This window comes from Lagenorhynchus albirostris, chromosome 18, assembly GCF_949774975.1.
Source record: "Lagenorhynchus albirostris chromosome 18, mLagAlb1.1, whole genome shotgun sequence".
Classification (NCBI taxonomy): Eukaryota; Metazoa; Chordata; class Mammalia; order Artiodactyla; family Delphinidae; genus Lagenorhynchus; species Lagenorhynchus albirostris.
The window spans coordinates 75,452,613-75,472,632 of record NC_083112.1 but is presented as its reverse complement, the minus strand read 5'-3'; the positions used below and the strand labels follow the sequence as shown (position 1 = coordinate 75,472,632).

General features: G+C 37.6%; 1 protein-coding gene across 1 annotated transcript in view; it reads right to left on the bottom strand.

Moving 5' to 3' along the window:
* Window positions 1-20,020, bottom strand: part of MYO16 (myosin XVI) — a 427,643-nt gene that overhangs the window by 149,007 nt on the left and 258,616 nt on the right. Inside the window, exons 22-23 of the mRNA XM_060128880.1 lie at window positions 5,304-5,456; window positions 3,579-3,779 (exon numbers count right to left, since the gene is read on the bottom strand). Coding sequence (XP_059984863.1) covers window positions 3,579-3,779; window positions 5,304-5,456 — 354 coding nt within the window. The remainder of the gene's footprint in view (window positions 1-3,578; window positions 3,780-5,303; window positions 5,457-20,020) is intronic.

The following is a 20,020-nucleotide window of genomic DNA, read 5'->3' as shown; positions in this document are numbered from 1 at the left end:
TCTTCAAGATACAAGACGAACAGACTTACAGAGCGGGTCAGGTATATACCGACTGAAGATAGCTTCCACGAAACTTACAGAAAAATAATTTTCCAAAATCATTAGTTACACCTTATTGTAATTTTTCAACTAAATCCTATGAATTCAATAAATTATTTTTTAAGTATCAAATAATTCATTTATTCATCAAGTATGTATTGTTGCCAGATACTCTCCCAGGCACTGGGGATCATCAAAGAATATAGAAACGGAGATACTTGCACAATAAAATGTCCATCAAGAGATGAATGGCTAAAGAAGATACGGTACATATACACAATGGAATATCACTCAGCAACAAGAAAGGATGAAATAATGCCATTTGCAGCAACATGGATGGACCTAGAGATTATCAGACTAAGTGAAGTATGTCAGACAGAGAAAGACAAATATCACATGACATCACATATGTGGAATCTGAAAAAATGATACAAATGAACTTATTTACAAAACAGAAATAGACTCACGGACATAGAAAACAAACTTATGGTTACCAAAGAGGAAAGGGGCGGGGGATAAATTAGGAGATTGGGATTAGCAGATTCACACCACTATATATAAAATAAACAACAAGGACCTACTGTACAGCACCAGGAACTATACTCAATATCTTAGAATAACTACACTCAATATCTTAGAATAACCTATAATTCTGAAAAATATATATATATATATTTATGTGTAACTGAATCACTTTGCTGTACACTTGAAACTAACACAACATTGTAAACTAACTGTACCTCAATAAAAAGAATTCTGACACAAAAGCTTTTGAATTGAAAAGTATTCTAACATTTGAATTGAAAAGTAACATAACATGTTATTTTATTATGCAAGTATCTTTGTTTCTATATTCTTTAGTAAATTCTTAATATAAAGAAAATATAGATTAAAAAATCTGCACATAGGACTAAAAGATTGCTACTGTTATAAAAAAAATGTAAAGGCTAAATCTCTCAACTCTAAAGGATAGCTGATAATTTCTGAGAATATCTATATATTATATAAAACCATCCACTGACTTCCGCCCACATCCACTAAGCCCTCACACGGCACCGTCCCACCAGAACTTCTCACAAAGCTGTTCCTTGGCCTAAGTGTCCTGTCAAGGCTCACTTCCTGCTGACCCAGACGTCTCTTTTCTCTTCGTTTCTGTGATACTTTTCTTTCCTACTAACATCTTTCTCCCTCTTCTCCACGTGCAATTATACACATTTCCCAAACTATGACTAGGTTTCTAGAAACAGCCAGCCTCCCAGTGTCAAGTATTTTCAGCATCTCATGGGAATTTCCATTAAAGACCTCAAATTCCAAACATCTGAAGTGGAATATCTTTCCTTCCAAACAGCCTCCTTCTCCAGGATTTCCCTTCTTGGTTGGCCTAAAATAACCTCCATCAGTCAACAGGGTGCGGCCCTCGGGGTCATCTCCAGCTGTGTCCCCTCCCTGGCTCCACACATTCAGTCACTCACTCTTCCCTGGGAATGCCACCACTCTGTCCTGCCACTCTGGCTCAAACACAGTCCTTGTTGGAGTGTTTCCATTATCCCCCTTCCTTTCTTCCCAACCTACCTACATCATGTCCTCTGGTTTTCTCACTTCATCCCCCACCCTGTCTAAAAACATCCGATAAGTTAACACTGTCAAGAGGACAAAGTCCTGAGGTGTACATGCATATTTATTCATGATTTCACCACAAACAACCTTCCTAGACTTTTCTCCTACCCACCTCCATACACTTGACCAAACGTCTGGTACCATTTCCCAACTACGACGTGGTTGGAAATGGCGGAGTGTTAGGTTTAGCCTGGTCACTTCCTGTCCTGCAGATGTTGGAAGGTGCGAATATTACTTCTCCCAGACTCCCTTGCAGCTAGGGTTCGCTCGTTCTGCAGCTTCCACTTGTCTGAACTACTGCCTGAGATTTAGAAAGTTGAAGTGGCGGAGGCTGCATTTCTGCTGTGTCTGTGTTTTACCTGGTGAGCACGTCCAGGAGATGTTGGTTTTCTCCAGCACTGACGGCTCCAGGCTCAGCCACTGACTCTTCCTTGTTGAGTGCCGGGGAATGGGCCTCTTACTGGTTTAGGTGACAGCAGTTACTGGGAGTCAGTACCTGTAGCAGCAGTTTCTCAATCAGGCTGCAGTCTTCCTGATCAAAGACGTGGCCCTAACTACCGAGGGAGCCCTGTCCTGTGGGGTGGTTTTAAGGTCATTTCTGCAAGTTCAACTTAGAGTCCCCCCAACAGTGATTTTCTGCTTGAACAGCTACACGGGATTCTGTCCTTTGCAACCGAATCCAGATAGACGCACGGTCCATTCATTTTCACAAGCCCTTGTCTTTACTGGGGTGTTCCTGCCTCGCAGTCTCAGGCAGCTCAGTATCCCCTTAAAGGCCAAGGTCACATTTTACCTCCTCTTGAAAACATTTCTACACTCTTTTTTGGAGCCAAATAAATTCTTTCTTCTTTGTGGTAACAGAGAATTTTGTTAACATGACTAATATTACTATGAGCAAATTATAGCGGAAGTATTTGTTAACTTTCCTTTTCCTTACTTGACTGTGACACGTTTGAGGGCAAGAAACACGGTTTATTCATCTTTGATTCTCTAGTGCCCTAGGTTTGGCATATAGTAGAGTCTCAGTAAACACTGGCTGAAGGGAACTGAAATACACTGAGAGTTGAGAGAGTGACTAGGGATTTCACCGCCTAATAATGGTATTTGTGCTACATCCCAAACAGGGAGGAAAGTCTGGCGGCTACAGATTCAAAAGTGGAAGAATTAACTAGAGATGGAAGCTGGATCGGAGATTAAGTGGGATGTGGATGTGAGCATTAAAAGATGGATAAAATTTGACCTCGTGAAGAAGACAGGGAGGATATTTCCAGCTTGAGTGGGAAGAGGCGTCACGCGTCGGGGGCGGGATCCGCAGGAAAACAGGGAGTGCATGGGAAAAAAGAACCTGAACAGGGGGTTTGCAGGGAGAGTTGAGGCAGGTAAGCCTTGGAAGAAGTGACAGGGACCAGCTCGGAGAAGCCCAATAGGAGGCTGGCCTCAGGACTGTGACATGTTTTAGACAGATAAGAGTCGGTCCTTGAAGGATTTGAAGAAGGAAGCGTGTTTTACAAAGCCGGTTAGGCAATGGAGATAGATCGGAGAGTTGCTTTCTTCCTTAGGTTTAGGAAAAGTAATTTAATACTAACAACTATATTGAGGGTACGTAAACTCAGATGTCCAATGTTTCTTTCGATTTTGAAAATATCCCAAATTTCACAGAAGAGCTCTTGTATTAAATCCAGGTCTCTTTTGCTCGTATTAACTTATAAATATGGAAACATCATGAGAAGAATCATACCGCGTGCTTCATCACCCACGTTCTGAAATGTAAGTCCTTATCAGGCTTAGGAAAGAAACATTTTGTGGGTTGTTCACCCAGTTTCAATGATCAAAACTCTAAAATAGCAAAACCTTTAAGGCTTGTTCTTAAGACCTTTGGCCCATTAGCGCGTACCATAAATTGCTCAGTTCTCTGAACTCACCCGTCCTGCGTAGTGCATAACGGTGAAAGCTGTGCCTTGGTCTTTGAGGGCGAGGTTCCCGTTCCCATCCTTCATGGGGGAGTAAACTGCATTTGTGTTTGAGGATTCTAGAAGACTGTGTAGCTTTTTCGGAAGACTTGGTTCCATTGACCAAATCATTTGACTTTCTTCATCCAATAAAGAGAGAAATCCAGAAGGCTTCTGAAAGTTAAGAAGAGGAGTTTTTTCCTTCTATTACTCAATTTGCTATCTTTGTTATTGCTCATGCATACCATTTACATCCTCATCACGTTCATACAAGCACTGAGAAAATAAATTAGTCTTTATTGTCAATACATGTCTATTTTTGTTCATTGCTGTATCTGCACCACCTAGCCAACCTCTGATGTCGTGTTTGTTCTCAGTAGTATTTATTGATTAGAGGAATTGAAAATAAATAAGTGTCGTTTAAAGTCATTAAAACACTGGCATTGTTAAAATATATATTCTCACCTTAATAAAATTTCCAACTACAGAAAAGTTGTATGTTTTCTTTCTGGTATATAGACCTACCTATTTATAGGTAAGAATGCAAGTTTCACCCTATACTTGGTATGTCTTTTCGTTTCATTTTGGGGGGTATCAAAGAGGAGTGGCAGCAGAAATATCCACTGACATTTCCAGTTCATACTGATGAGGTCCCACTATTGAAATAACCATTCCAACGATGAGACCCCAAGGATGATAACCAAAGAGACAGAAATAACTTCATTCTGCTGGCCACGGTTTAGCAGTCAAGGACATAGCACCAAGTGAGAAGTGGGGTAGTGGGTACCCAAGGCTTCCCATATACAGGTAGGTATATATTACTGTCAACCCATCTTATAACCTTAAGGAGGTAAACTGTATACTATGTGTGTCATGATGAGGGAGGGCTTTCTGGAGGAAGAGAACTTCTGTACTTAAAACAAGGAATGTTGACAAGTTGGTACCAGAAACAAGAACATTGCACATATTCGGAAAATGAATAAAGTAATTTGTAAATATACATTTATAAAAATAAACGGTAGAAAATTATATACTATTCTCCCCAATAGCTAAATGGTATCAGTTTTAAACAATGTTCAAGTGTTTTAGAAATATTACTGGTGAATCTATATAAAGCCTTATATTAGCAGATAGAGACTGATGTTTGTGTGATAGAGTTTTGTTTTTATGATCGCGATATTGAGGCAAAGATTCTTGCTTTGTAAGGTAGAAACAATAAAGATAAGCATAAACACCTGCAGAAATACTAAGATGATATGTACGTATATATATATTTTTTTCTGCCAAGGTTTTCCATATTCAAACTTAGAAATTTGGAGGCAAACAAGATTCTGCTGAGTTTGTTTTATGGTCTTGCTAGTCTTAGAGTTACTTTATAAAATATTCTATTTGTACAATGGGTATTTATAACTATGCCAAGAGGAGAGTTTTAGCGACATAACTGCAGTTGAATACTTTTTATAACAAAATGATCTGATACTTGTTGTCTTTTTAATCAATTGGTAATCCTTCAAACGCCCTTTCAGAGAAAGGTCGTGTGCTCCTCAAGCAACACTGAAAGATTATAAGTAAATCAGAAATTGCTGAGTCTCCCACAAAGATATCCTCAAAATAAGGCCCCGTAAAAGAAAGTTCTTTCTCTCCAGTATATTTAAATGCATGCATCCTGTAAAGTATCTAATTATATTATGTGAATACCTGGAAAAAAAAATCCAAAACTCCAGTCTGGTTACCAAGAGAATAGGCCGTTTCCATGGTGACTCCCTCTTGTACACATTCTGTTTGCTCCTGTAGGAAAAGCACTTCATTGATATAGTGGTGCATCTTCTCATTGGTCATGTTGACACAGAGCTATTGTGGGGAAAAAGGAAACAATTCACAAGATGATTTGCCATGCAGATCCATGGTTCCAGGAAACATCTCAGACCAGTGAAATGTTGACTCAAGAACGGTCAGCACAGTTAGTGTATCTATAGATGCCGCACTACAGTTGTCCCGAGAAGCCAAAGTAAAGAGCTTCACTTGAGTCTGTTGACTTCATACGGTCTGATTACGCAATTGAAGATGAGCACGTTAAAAACAACAAGAAGTATAATTACAGCATTAACTTACAAATTTGGGGTCTAAAATATATTTGAGTATTTAAAAAATATTTCCAAAAGGAATATATATTTGGGCTCTTGTCAGCAAATATTATATATATATTTCTTTATCCATTCATCGCTTGAGGGACACTGAAGTTGCTTCCATATTTCCATATCTTGGCAATTGTAAACAAAGCTACTATGAACACTGGGATGCAGGTATCTTTCCGAATTAGTGTTTTTGTTTTCTTCAGGTATATACCCAGGAGTGCAATTGCAGGGTCACATGGTAGCTCTATTTTTAGTTTTTTGAGAAATCTCCATACTGCTTTCCATGGTAGCTGTACCAATTTACATTCCCACCCACAGTGTGGGAGGGCTCCCTTTTCTCCACACCCCACCAACACTTGTTAACAAATGTGTTATTTCTTACAGTTTTAATTTAACTTAAAAATATCTTAAGATATTAGAAAATAAAATAAAATAACACAAATCTACCCAAGATGAAGTCTTGCTTTCCCCCTGGGCTATTCTCCTATATTCTGTTTTTTTTTTTTTTTAATAACAAAAACCTCAAAAGAGTTATCTTTTCTTCTCTCAAATTCCTGTCCTCCCCACTATTCAAACCCTGCCAGTACATTTTTGCCATCACTGCTCCAGCAAAATGGCTTTTCTAGAAGTCACCAGTGATATATGCATTTCTAAATCCAGTGTTCAACCCTCCGTGTTCATTTTCCTTGACCTCCCAGTGAAATCTACAGCCGATTCCTCTACTTCCCTGGGGCACTGCCTCCGCTGTCTTCCAGGACATCCACTCTCTTGGTTCCTACCTCACTGGCCACCCCTTGTCCATATCCTTCTCTGACTCCATCCTGGAGTGGTCCAGCACTCCGCCCAGGGCCTCCTGTCGCCCATCTCTACACCTACTACCTTTGTGAGCTCAGGAAGTTTCACAGACCATCCTGTTCCCCCATCTGCATTATGTTATACTAGGTAGAATCCAAAGTCACTTAGAAATATTTAGAATTCTGTAACTCACTGAAAATAATTAAATATGAATAATTTATATAAATCAAAGTTACCGATAAAGCGTTTGTAAATGGAAATCAGATCTCATTTGCAAAGGGAATATTTAGGATTATGTTTAATGTGAAATGGAATGTATTTATACAAAGTAAATGCCAAAGTTATTGTAAATCGCACAAGACTGGAACAGTCACCCGAAAAAAGAGAGACCGCCCTGGGTTCCTCTTGTCCACGTGCCCAAATTCTTCCCCAGGTCTGGTATCATCACCACACCTGTTAAGTAGGACTCCTCTCAGACATTCCTGTCCCTCTGCTGGGAGCTCATGGCTTCTCTCCTGGACACATAAGAGCAGCCCTTACATTCCAGCTTCCAACCAGCAAGCCAAGTCGCCCCCCATAACCAACACCAGAAATGCCCTAATTCTCCATACAGGTGGCCTAGGCATGCCCATAAAGGTGTGGCAATTAACAAATTAAGAATAACACATGCATAGTTTTCCACTTTCTCACAGACCTAGCTATTTGGGAGGATGGGCATTCACGAGATTCTAGGGACACAAAGAAATCTTAGAGGGAAATTTTTTCAGAGAAGAAAAGAAGCAACATATTGGAGTGCAGGGCATGGGTCAGCACACAGAGGGAGTTCGTCCTGAGGCTGGAATGGTTTGCTGAGAAGTTCTATTCTTTAGTTCTTGCTGGGACCAGAATTTTTTGAGTAAGTAGAGGCAGCTCAAACATCTTCAGAAACAGGGTGATTGGAGAATAACAGGATTGCAGACGCGGGACTACCCTCATGGAAGAAGAAACTGGAAAATGTAGAGGCTCTTATGACCTAATCTAGTCACGTTATTTGGATGATGAACATACATCAATATTTCACTATTAATATAATAAGTAGAGAGTATAGTAGAAATATACCAAATACGATATTTAAATAACATATTTAAATGAGATCTAATTACCATATATTGACACACAAAGAAAAACCAAAATAATTCTTAGCTCCAGGTCAAAAATGATGGCCCAGGGTGACTGCCCTTGTTTCCAATGTTTTTTCTTGTTTCTCTGTTTCATAGTAAAAGATGGTTTCTGTAAATTTGGTGATCAGCGAATGTCTGCAGACTGAGTAAGTTTCCCTACTGCATTCTATTACAAAATAAGATCTTCTGTTTAAGAAAATTAACAAGAAAGAGGGAAACTTGTTATCTGTATCTCCCATTCCCAATTAAATAGCTTGACATAAAACCACCAAAAACAATGCGTCTGTCCGAATGTCCCCTTGATTGTGCTAGCCCTGGCCAGTGCCTGTCTGCAGCAGGTGGACGGCAGTCTGAGGACCCAGGGAGCTGGGTGTCCAGGGGCCTGGAGGGACCGGTGGTCACTGGGACCTGGTTCCAGCTATTTATCTATTTACCAGGTAGGGGAAGGGGAGGGCCCCAGGGGACTTGTGCTTTCCGGTGACTCCTTGCCCCCCACCCCCGTCGGGCTTCATTCTTGTATATAATTAACTAAACCCTCCTTTTTTAAACCTGAAAAAAAAGTTAAAAATAAAATAACTATGCCACATTGCTGCTGTCTTGGAAGCTATGTTAAAACCTGAAGACCTTGAGTGAATTTGTTCAAGCTTGCAAAATCCCCCTTTTTTTGCATCGTCTCTTCCTCTACCACTCCATCCACGATCTCTGAAATTTTTTAAATTTTCTTCCTTCTATCTGATTTGGCCAGTGGCTAGCCAGAGCTTTCCCCCTCTGCTCCCTGACAACTAGATTTCATGAGATATATGCAAAGCTGAAAGTTCTTTAAATTTAAAACTAAATGTTTCCTAAATAAACTCACACTTTTGTGGATCAATTCCCTGAATATAAAAATATTAAAAATATAGTCACTTCATTTGAGAACATACCATACAGGACATTTAACTTTAAATGCTTGAGTGTTAAGGCAAAAAGAGTTTGAATACGGATACAGACTCATAAATTCTGCACATGAGAGCTGGCAAAGGAAGGGCTGGAATTCAGTAATTAAATATCATCTGAAACGTATTTCCTTCCTTATACCTGATACAATCTAGCACATTCATCCCCTTAAATTGTCCCATCAAAACTGACTGATATCACATGAAAGGATGCTCAACATCACTAATCATTAGAGAAATGCAAATCAAACTACAATGAGGTATCACCTCACACCGGTCAGAATGGCCATCATCAAAAAAACCTACAAACAATAAATGCTGGAGAGGGTGTAGAGAAATGGGAACCCTCTTGCACTGTTGGTGGAAATGTAAATTGATACAGCCACTATGGAGAACAGTATGGAGGTTCCTTAAAAAACTAAAAGTAGAACTACCATACGATCCAGCAATCCCACTACTGGGCAAATACCCTGAGAAAACCATAATTCAAAAAGACACATGTACCACAATGTTCACTGCAGCTCTATTTACAATAGCCAGGACATGGAAGCAACCTAAGTGTTCATCAACACATGAATGGATAAAGAAGATGTGGCACATACATAAAATGGAATATTACTCAGCCATAAAAAGAAATGAAATTGAGTTATTTGTAGGGGGGTGGATGGACCTAGAGTCTGTCATACAGAGTGAAGTAACTCAGAAAGAGAAAAACAAATACCGTATGCTAACACATACACATGGAAACTAAAAAAAAAAAAAAAAATGGTTCTGAAGAACCTAGGGGCAGGACAGGAATGAAGATGCAGACGTAGAGAATGGACTTGAGGACATGGGGAGGGGGCAGGGTAAGCTGGGACGAAGTGAGAGAGTGGCATGGACTTATATACACTCCCAAATGTAAAATAGATAGCTAGTGGGAAGCAGCCGCATAGCACAGGGAGATCAGCTCGGTGCTTTGTGTCCACCTAGAGGGGTGGGATAGGGAGGGTGGGAGGGAGACGCAAGAGGGAGGAGATACGGGGATATATGTATATGTATAGCTGATTCCCTTTGTTATACAGCAGAAATTAACACAACACTATAAAGCAATTATACTCCAATAAAGTTGTTAAAAAAAAAAAACTAAGTGATATCAGTAGATCAAGATCTATGTTAATCTTACTTATGGTGTATTAATCTCTAGGAATGATTCTGGAAAGACAAGTCATTTTCTATAAAACTGTGTGGAATCTGTCCCTAGTAGTAGCCCACTGTGAAAGAATACATTTTCTTGTTGCTGTCATTTTAATCATAAATGAAAAACAGAAATTTCTGAAAATTGTTGTTAGGGTAAAAATGAAAAATTTTTAAAAATATTCTATTTGCTTAAAAATTAATATTTTGAGGTGTTCCTCCCATCTAATAATGTGATAAACTCCTTTAGTCCTGAGATAATTTCTTTACCAAAGATTAAGAAATGCTATAAAGAAATTTCTTCAATTTGGAGTGAAATATTTACAGTAAATGTACAGAAAATAAATGACTCCATTATGAAATGAAACCACTGGAAAAGATTCTCTTTGATTAGATGATACACACAATTGTAATTTTTCAAACTTTTTGACATTAAAATATGCACTGAATCATTTAAAACAACACAAATAGATCTTACATCTCAGCGGTTTGATTTAAAAGTAGTTATGGAAAGTGTGGCTAAATGTTATATATTTTGGGAAATAGGTTACTCAAGAAATAAACGGAGAAGCCATGAAAATAACATGATGTCTGTTACTGCAGGAAAAAATAAAAACGTCTGATAAAGGATTCTGAAATAAGACCACCAACGGCTGATTCTCTACTGTAGAAGAAATATCCAAATTATATGACACTTATCTTTCCCCTCATTTTGAGATGCTCTAATTGAAAATACCTAGGTAGATGTGGATGTCTCAAACACATTAAATATAATAATTATTATAAAATTATTACAAATATAATAATTATTATAAAATATATAATTTATATTATTATAAAATATATAAAATTATTATAAATATAATTATTATAAAATATAAAAATTATATAATATATGATTTATATAATATATATTTATATATAATTAAAATATATAAATTATATAATTATATTGTAAAATATAATTCTCTTATCATTTTGCATTCAGAATAGAGCTCAGCTCTGCAGTTACAAAAATTATTTTTGATGACAACTGACTAAATCTTCTTGCTTCTGACTTTATATCTGACCATCTCTGTATATAAACCTGGCTGTAGTGTTTCAGCTGACTCAAGCATTTTTATAATAAAAACTGGACATTTTAATTGGTTTTGTTTCCTAATATTTTACTGAACTGAATACTGGCTTCACTGAATTGATCCACTGTTTTAGTAAGAATGGTGATGTCAAGTGTGAATGTGGATAAAGCCGCAGTCACGAGAAAGAGCTGGAAAAGGGCTTCTAGTCTTTTTTTTTTCCTACTTTTTTTTTTTCCAGGAAGGAAAGTCTACAGCAGAGTACCAAATTTTGCGTAACAAAAAAATGATTTGGCCTGTGCTTCTGAACAGAGCAACTCAGTTGAATGCTTTCCTGGTCAAAATGATTCATAAAACATATAGCTTCCCTCCTGAGTTTTACTTTTTAAGTAAAGCTTTATTTTTAAGCTGCAGTGTCCGGTGGGGCTTGGTGACATGGGCTGATCCTTACAATATATCTGAACCTTTAATTGTACATTGTGTTCTTTGTATTCTGGGGAGAAACAAGAAGTCATTTATTAAAATCCCAAGGAAAAATCCAGCTAGATGTGTACAACTGAGCAGGCTGTGGAGTGATTTTTGACTCGTAGCTTTTTGGACAGGGGTGCTTCCTGAAACTGAAGGTGGACCTGCATTTCTAAGAGAGGCGAGCGAAGCTGGGTGTTAGAGGAAATCACGGGGAACGCGTGGTTTGAAGTAGGCTGTTTTTCAAACTCACTTTGAAGCAAGGCGTACATTAAACTTTTTTACTAGAACAGTTTGCTTTTCCCTGCTCTAAACTGTTCAGAGCACTCACTGTTTGAACAAAAGTTAAAATATAAAAGAAGTGCTAATAGCATGAACTTCAGAACTACCAGGAAAGGTGGCTAAGGGGACGAATGCGGACATATCGCCCTGTGGCAGCCACCTTGCTGGCAAGTGGAAAAATACATCCCGCCAACCAACTGGTGGCCAAAATCAGGACAAAAACCTGCCCATTCTTGGTTTATTTTCACTGAGCTGTCTGTGTTGTGTGTGCATATGCGGGTGTGTTTAAACACCATCAGAGAAAGATAGAATGAAAGGTTTGTAAGGCAAATTAGTTTATGTATCTGGAAGCATGAATCTCCATCAATAATTGAGTATATCACTGACTTCAATGCAACACGATCATTCTTTTTACTTTTTAACTCTATCCATCGGAATTATGTTGGGATTTCATTAAATTCCCACGGATTCCTCAGAGGAGACTTGAATGTGGGTAAAAGGTAGGTATTCATAAAGGATAATGAACAGTTATTAAGAGCTGTTTAATTAGCATGCGCCTTCTCTGATTAAAATACATGCTTTGTACATTAGGTGCCATTGCTGAGTGGTTTAATAATAAAAATCACGCACCCTTTGAAAACACTCTTTAGTAACAGACTATCATTGCTTATCCAGATGGCCTATCATTTGTATTAATGACAAAATTAATTTCTTGAGTAAATTTTCACCAACTGCTCTCCCTTTATTTTCATTACTCAGTGAAATTTATCTGAAGCAAAAATATAATAAAGCATGATGTATGCCTCACAGAATTAAAGTGGAGATTAATTGAAGCTCATTCCAGTTGAAGACAGAGCTCCAGGCGTTGGACAGGGATTCGAAATCCTACTGAACATTAGAATTCACCGGGAGCTTTTAAAAAAGGCTGATGTCTGGGCCTGACCCCAAACCAATTAAATCAGAGTAGGGCCCAGGCACTGATATATTTTGAAAGCTTCCCAGGTGATTCTAACATGGAGACATGATTGAACACACGGAGAGAGATGATGGCATACACAATCCATTACCTGATTTCCTCATGAGTTTATAGATACATACACACACACACATGCATATATGCACATGATGCATATATCATACAGTTACACATTAAAGGACGTTTGTTCCTGTCCAAAATGTCCTTCAGATATCTGGCCGGTAAGACCTTTGGTCCATGCCAAAAGGTCCTTGACATTTGGTCCTGTCCAAAACCTTTTGGCATAGACTAAATATACTCAAGGACATTTTAGATAGGACCAAATGTCAAGGACCTTTTCATGTGAACTAAATGTCCTATGGAGGTTTTGGATGAGACCAAATGTCTGCTAACCCATTTTTCTCTGATGGGGCAGGAATGAGGTCAGGCTTCAGATATTGGGTATTTCTCAGATACGTTCAGCAGAACATTAACTGCATGAGACGTCAATTACTATCGCCTAAAAAACAACACAAGAGAAGCCTATTAAACACTAGGCCAGGCCAACAGTATTCTCTGCAGGGCCCTTTCTGGAGCCTTCATTGTGTCAAGTGTACTCTGCATCTCCAACTTACTCTTTTGAAGAACGCCTCTTTGGGTTTCGAGACTACTGTATATAGTTTCCCCAACCAATCAGTCATTCCTGATTTCAGCACCTTCTCTATAAAATGGCAGGGGTAGGGGTGATGAGGGAAGAGTATGTCTCCGATCTGTTTCAGCCTTAAACTTCTATAGTGTATTTTGCCTTCTTTGAAATTCCTATTATTGTAGAGCCTTCTCTCCATCCCTGTGTGGGAAAGGACATGTTCCCTTTCTCCCGGCACCGTCTATCTTGACTTGACACGGATAAAGACCCTGATGTTATTCCATAAATACAGGAGCCTGATGCTTGGGGAACGCGGCGTGGAAGGGCTGCCCCCTTGCTGGAGTCCTGTGTCAGGAGCCTCATCCCCAGATCCCGGGCCCAGGGCACTGCGGGGACCTGCTTCTGCTCTTGCTTGTTTTTTGGTTTTCCAAAACCAAACTACCTTCCACCCCTTTTTGGTATTTTACTGTTCCTTAAAGGAACCAAACACCCTTTCCTCCCCTGGTTTCTCTTTGAGGTTTTTCAAATCAAACTCTGTGCGATAGGTTTTAAGCTAATAGAGGTTACTTCACAGGAATAAAGACGCCGGTTTTACACAGATTTTAAAAAAAACACTATCTCTCTCTCCAGCATTTCTTTTAGGGATTCTATTACTCAGTGCAACATAGATTCATAAAATAAATCCAATATTCTAATGTGTGTAACTCATGCCTATCATCTCCTTTAACATAAAAACCACCACTGTTCAAGGATTTGAGGGACTGACTGAAGGGGTCAGCCAACAATAAACCTATTGGCTAATTTTCTTGCCATTTTCTATGTAACAATCTGCTAACGTCAGATTGAAAACTACAAATGCTACTGAAATCATTGTCTTTTTCAAAGAGCTGTCATTATCCAGGATTAAATGCAAAGCCTAGAGATACTGAAAAAAAGCACAGACTGCAGAGCCCTGGTCCTGAGGTGTCAAAGGAAGAAAGAAAATGGCACAAAGAGCACTGATTTGGGACCAGATGGAGTTGCATCTGAATTCGCACGTGGCCCCGCAAAGGCTTCTGGGATGTCCCTTAGCTTTTTGAGAAGGTTGCTGCAGGAGCTAGTGATCATACAAGAAAAGCATCTGACTCATAGCAGGGGCTCTAGAAATTGTAGCCACTGGTGATTATTAGCAGAAAACTAAATGGAACCATATTCGTAGTCAGCACATTGGGGGCTTTGCACCTGCACAGCCACTGCTGGAAAGCTGAGCTTCCTCCTGGTTAGTTGTCATTAAAAGAACTCAATTCACTCTTCTCTAAAGTGACCTGATATACATTTTCAAATCCATATATTCTCCTTATTACATTCTGTAACACCTCGTTTTAACCACCCTGGTGCAGGCAGGCCTCAGAGATAGTCCGGGTTTGGTTCCAGACCATGACAACAACAGGAATATGGTAATAAAGCGAGTCACATGCATTTTTTGGTTTTCCAGCGCATATAAACGTTATGTTTACACTATACTATAGTCTATTAAGTGTGCAATAGCATTATGTGTGAAACAATGTATATACCTTAATTAAAAAAATACGTTATTGCGAAAAAAAAGTGCTAACCATCACCTGAGGCTTCAGCAAGTTGCATTAGTAACATCAAAGATCACTGATCACGGATCATCATAACAAATACAAAGTAATGAAAACATCTGAAATATTATGAGATTACCAAAACGTGACAGTAGACTTGCTCGATGAAAGGTTGCCCCCAAACTGTAATTTGTAAAAAATGCAGTGTCTGTGAAGCTCAATAAAGCAAAGTGCAATAAAAGGAGGTCAGCCTTCACTTTACAAGGAAGAAGATATACCTGCATTCTCTAACTTATTTATTCGGATTAAATAAATGCATTTGGTAAAAAACTCCACTATGGAAAAAAAAACAATATCACATAAAATTTATTCAAAGTTTATTGCTTCTATATTTAATAGAATAAATAATATTGTGTCTTCAGAGAAATACAAAAAATATACTTATGAATGGGAAGCAATTAAAGTTGAGAAAATTTACAATAATAATAAATCTTTAAGTCTAACTTTCAAAGAACCTTTGAAACTGGAAATAGTGCAGATCATTGGTTCTGGAACCAGATCTTGGTTCTACATGGCCTTCCCTGAGTTACTTAAATTATCTGAGCCTTGGTTTCTTTAGCTCTAAAATGGTGATATTGTTTAAGTTAAAAGCTTTCAAGAAAAAAAGTCATTAAATGTACAGTTTACATGGTCAAAATTGCTTTCTTCTACTTTGTTTTTTATTTCCTCAAAACAAGTTTTCAGAAATTGTTAGCCTGAGGACCTCTAACCACACTATTTTTAAACACAGAATCCAATATTATTATAAGAAGTACATTAAAATAGCATCTCATTACTTAATTACTCTGTGTAGTTTTCTATAGAAACCTGAGTAGCACTACACTGGGGTTCTGCTATGTAAAAAAAAAAAAAAATTCCTTATTCATATTTTTCTTAAACTGTGTTATCAATAGCTTGGTGAGTTCCTGAAAAGATTTCAGAAAATTCAATATCAGAGAGCAGAAAATGTGTTAAGACAGAGTTAGATATTTAAGGTACGCATGATTTGAGAATCTGCATATTTAACAATAAAATATTTTTATATTTATAGATCAATTCATTGAGCAGTAAATAGATCATACTGATACCTAATAGCTATCACTATCAGAACATGAGCTATGATTAAATACTAAAATGAGGTATCACCTCGCACCAGTCAGAACGGCCATCTTAAAAAGTCTACAGATAATCAGTGCTGGAGATGGTGTGGGGAAAAGGGAACCCTCCTCCACCATTGGTGGGAATGTAAATTGGTGCAGTCACTATGGAGAACAGTATGGAGGGTCCTTAAAGAACTAAAAATAGAGTTGCCATATGCCACTCCTGGGCATATATCTGGAAGAGACAAGAACTCTAATTTGAAAAGATGCATGCACTTAATGTTCACTGCAGCACTATTTACAATAGCCAAGACATGGAAACAACCTAAATGTCCATTGACAGAAGAATGGATAAAGAAGATGTGATATATATATATATATATATATATATATATATATATATATATATATATAATGGAATCCTACTCAGCCATAAAAAAGAATGAAATAATGCCATTTGCAGCAACATGGATGGACTTAGAGATTATCATACTAAGTGAAGTAAGTCAGACAGAGAAAGACAAATATTACGTGATGTCACTTACATGTGGAATCTAACAAAATAATACAAATGAACTTATTTACAAAACAGACATAGACTCACAGACATAGAAAACAAACTTACGGTTACCAAAAGGGATAGCAGGGTGGGGGAGGGATAAATTCGGAGTTTGGGATTAACAGATACACACTACTATATATAAACTAGGTAAATAATAAGGACCTGCTGTACAGCACAGGGAACTCTACTCAACATCTTGTATTATAATAACCTAAAATGGAAAAGAATCTGAAAAAGAATATATTATATATATATGTGTGTGTGTGTGTATATATATATATACCTGAATCACTTTGCTGTACACCTGAAATCAACACAACATTGTATAAATTAACTGTACTTCAATTAAAAAAAAATACATGGGACTTGCCATACTAGGAATGAAAACAGCAGCCTCTTCCTCATTAAGGTTTTCCTAATCCTTCTCCCAAGATATCCAACTAGAATTGGTCCTTCTCATATTTGTACCCTACCTACCTCACCATAATGTCCGTACATTTCTTAGTGCCTAGTACAGGGTCTGGAACTTGGCACATATACAAAAACTACTTATTGAATGAATGAACCACAGAGTGCCCTGATGCAAATGAGCCAGAACAAATGCATCCTTCTAGGTACCGATAAAACACATTCTTACACAGAGCAGAGACCATAGCACTCTCAGTTTTCCTATCTGTAAAATGGAATTATCTACATCAACAGTACGTGGTATGAGTTCAACCGATGGTCGTTAATATGTTCTTTGATTTATCTTTGTATCATATCTAGGATAGTGATTTCACAGCTAAGGATTTTATGGGGTTTTTCTGAGGTTGAGGCTGACACACTATACAATCTTATTTCGTAGAACTTTAGAAGTCAAGGCATCTGGTTTTTTCCAAACCACTGAACACTTAGCCCAAGCTTGTCCTGTTCGCCAGGACTTTCCAGGAAATCTCACTCTTTAGAAAAGAATTTGTAGGCAAGGAAATGTTTCAAAGCTTTTACTTTGAACAAATGTGTTCTCTTTCCAAATTCTCTGCAGTCTTATAGTAAATTGTTGATAGGCAATTTTACTAGATTCCATAGCTTCAAAAATTTCATTATATGTAGCTGCATGTTATGTGTCTAGTGGGAAACTGGGGGAAATTATTGAATATTAAATCATTAGTTTCCACTACTTTGTTCTTTATGCCTTTTGTGAAGATCTGTAGTCTGCAGAACTTGGCGTTTTTTTACAACTGTTGGGAGAGAACATATTCTAGCATTTATTAAAATAATAGTTATATAATCTCAAAGTTTTCTTATTTATTTTAAATAGCACAGGAATATACCTTATTTTTTTGTGCTTTGCTTTACTGTGCTTTGCAGCTACTGTGTGTTTTACAAATTGAAGGTCTGGAGTAACCCTGGGTCGAGCAAGCCTACCAGCGCCATTTTCCCAACAGCATTGATCACCTCCTGTCTCTGTATCACGTTCTGGTAATCCTTGCAATATTTCCAACTTTTATTATTATTATTATATCTGCTATGGTGATGTGTGATCAGTGATCTTTGATGTTTATACTAAGACTTGCTGAAGGCTCAGAGGACGGTTAGCGTTTTTTAGCAATAAAGTCTTTATAATTAGGGGATGTGCATTTTTTTAGACGTAATGCTATTGCACACTTAATAGACTACAGTATAGTGTAAAAACATAATTTTCATATGCACTGGGAGACCAAAAAAAGGCACGTGACTAGCTTTATTGCCATATTCCCTTTATTGCTGTGGTCTGGAACCGAACCTGCGAATCTCTGAGGTGTACATGTATATTACGGATCATTCTAAACATATTCAACAGTGAAGAGAATAATGTACTAAACCTCATCTTTCATCAACCAGCTTCAACAATTATCAACAATTACCACCTCATGGCCAATTCTGCTTCACCCATTTCCATATTACCCTCAAAATTAAATTCATTTGAAGCAATTCTCAGACACTGTGTCATTTAATTGGCAAATATTTTAGTATAATTCTCGAAGCTACAAGGACTTTAAAAAATATATCCATAGTACCCTTATGTCACGTAATTTTTATCAAGGATAATTTTTTAATTTTGTCCAATATCCAGATTTCACATGACACTAATTAACTCATAATTTTTTATACTTAAGCAAATCAGGATCCACATAACGTCCGTACATTTATTTCACTGACTCATAAGTCTCCTAGATCTCTTTCAACCTACCAGGCACCTTGTTCTTTTACATTGTTATCCTTGCATTTTATATGTTGAAGAGATCAGGTCATTTCTCCTGTACTGTTTCTCACAGTCTGGAGTTTTCAGAGTGAATTCTTGTGGTTTAGTTTATCATGTTTCTCTGTCCTCAGTTTCTGTTAATTAGTATTTACATCAATACCTTTCATTATATTCAGGTTTTCTACTTGCCTTCCTCCTTCTTTCCTCCCTCCCTCCCTCCCTCCCTTCCTTCCTTCTTTTCTTTCTTTCTTGGCAGGAACACTTGATATGCATCTGGTATACTGTCACCCTTCTTGTAATGTTAGCTGTGATTGGTACTCGTTGCATAGATTCATTACTTCTTAGGAGCTGTAGAACTGACTTGCTCTAATTCTGTCACTCATTCTTCATTTATTTGTAGTGAGACCGCATCAGGTTATATTTATAAATTAACTTAGGGAGAATCAGGATCTTTGTACTATCAAGCCTTTCTAGGAATGCAGCATATCTTTCCACATTTAACTGTAATTACGCAAACTTCGGGAGTATTTTAGTCCTCATTTAGGCTATTTACTAATTTTTGACTATGTGAATGTTTTCTTCTTTTCCTCTATGTCTTCTGATAAACTAGTTTCAGAACATGTAAAAGTCTTTTGCATGCTGATTTACAACTGGCTACTTTATCAAATTCCCACCTTGTGTGTAGTCATGTTTCATTCTTTCTTTTCAGCTTTCTAAATATTAATAGTCTCTGGAACTAAAAGTATTTTTGCCTCTCCTTTCCACATTGTGCCTTGAATCGCTTTCACTTTTCTAACATCATTGGCACTGTGATGTGTAAGGGAACTTTTGTCTTGGTTATTTTCTTTCTGATTATCAAGCATCGTAAATGGAATTCCCTGGCTGTGTCAAGTTGAAGAGTTGATCAGAGAGGCTTTTCTTTTAGGGCATTCGGAGATATGTTCATAGCGCTAGATACATAATAAAGGAAATGAGAATTCATGAGATGTAAGCATCACATGGCAGAGAGGACCTGGTAATGATGTAATTACATAACTAATCAGGGCGACAGATTCAGAGCCTCCCGAATTGTACTTTGGAACTCAGATAATTTAGCGCCCCCTCCACTGAACCATCAAACTGCTGTTGAGTTATATATTATATTACATTTTTTACTCTAAAAATTATCTTTTTATAATGTATAAATTAGTTCTGAATAGAAATGACTTATTAAAAGTCAGAGAAAACAGGACTAGCATTTCCTATGAGCTGAAACAAATTCTCATTTAAAGTATCACAAGCTTCCATCGAATGATTTAGA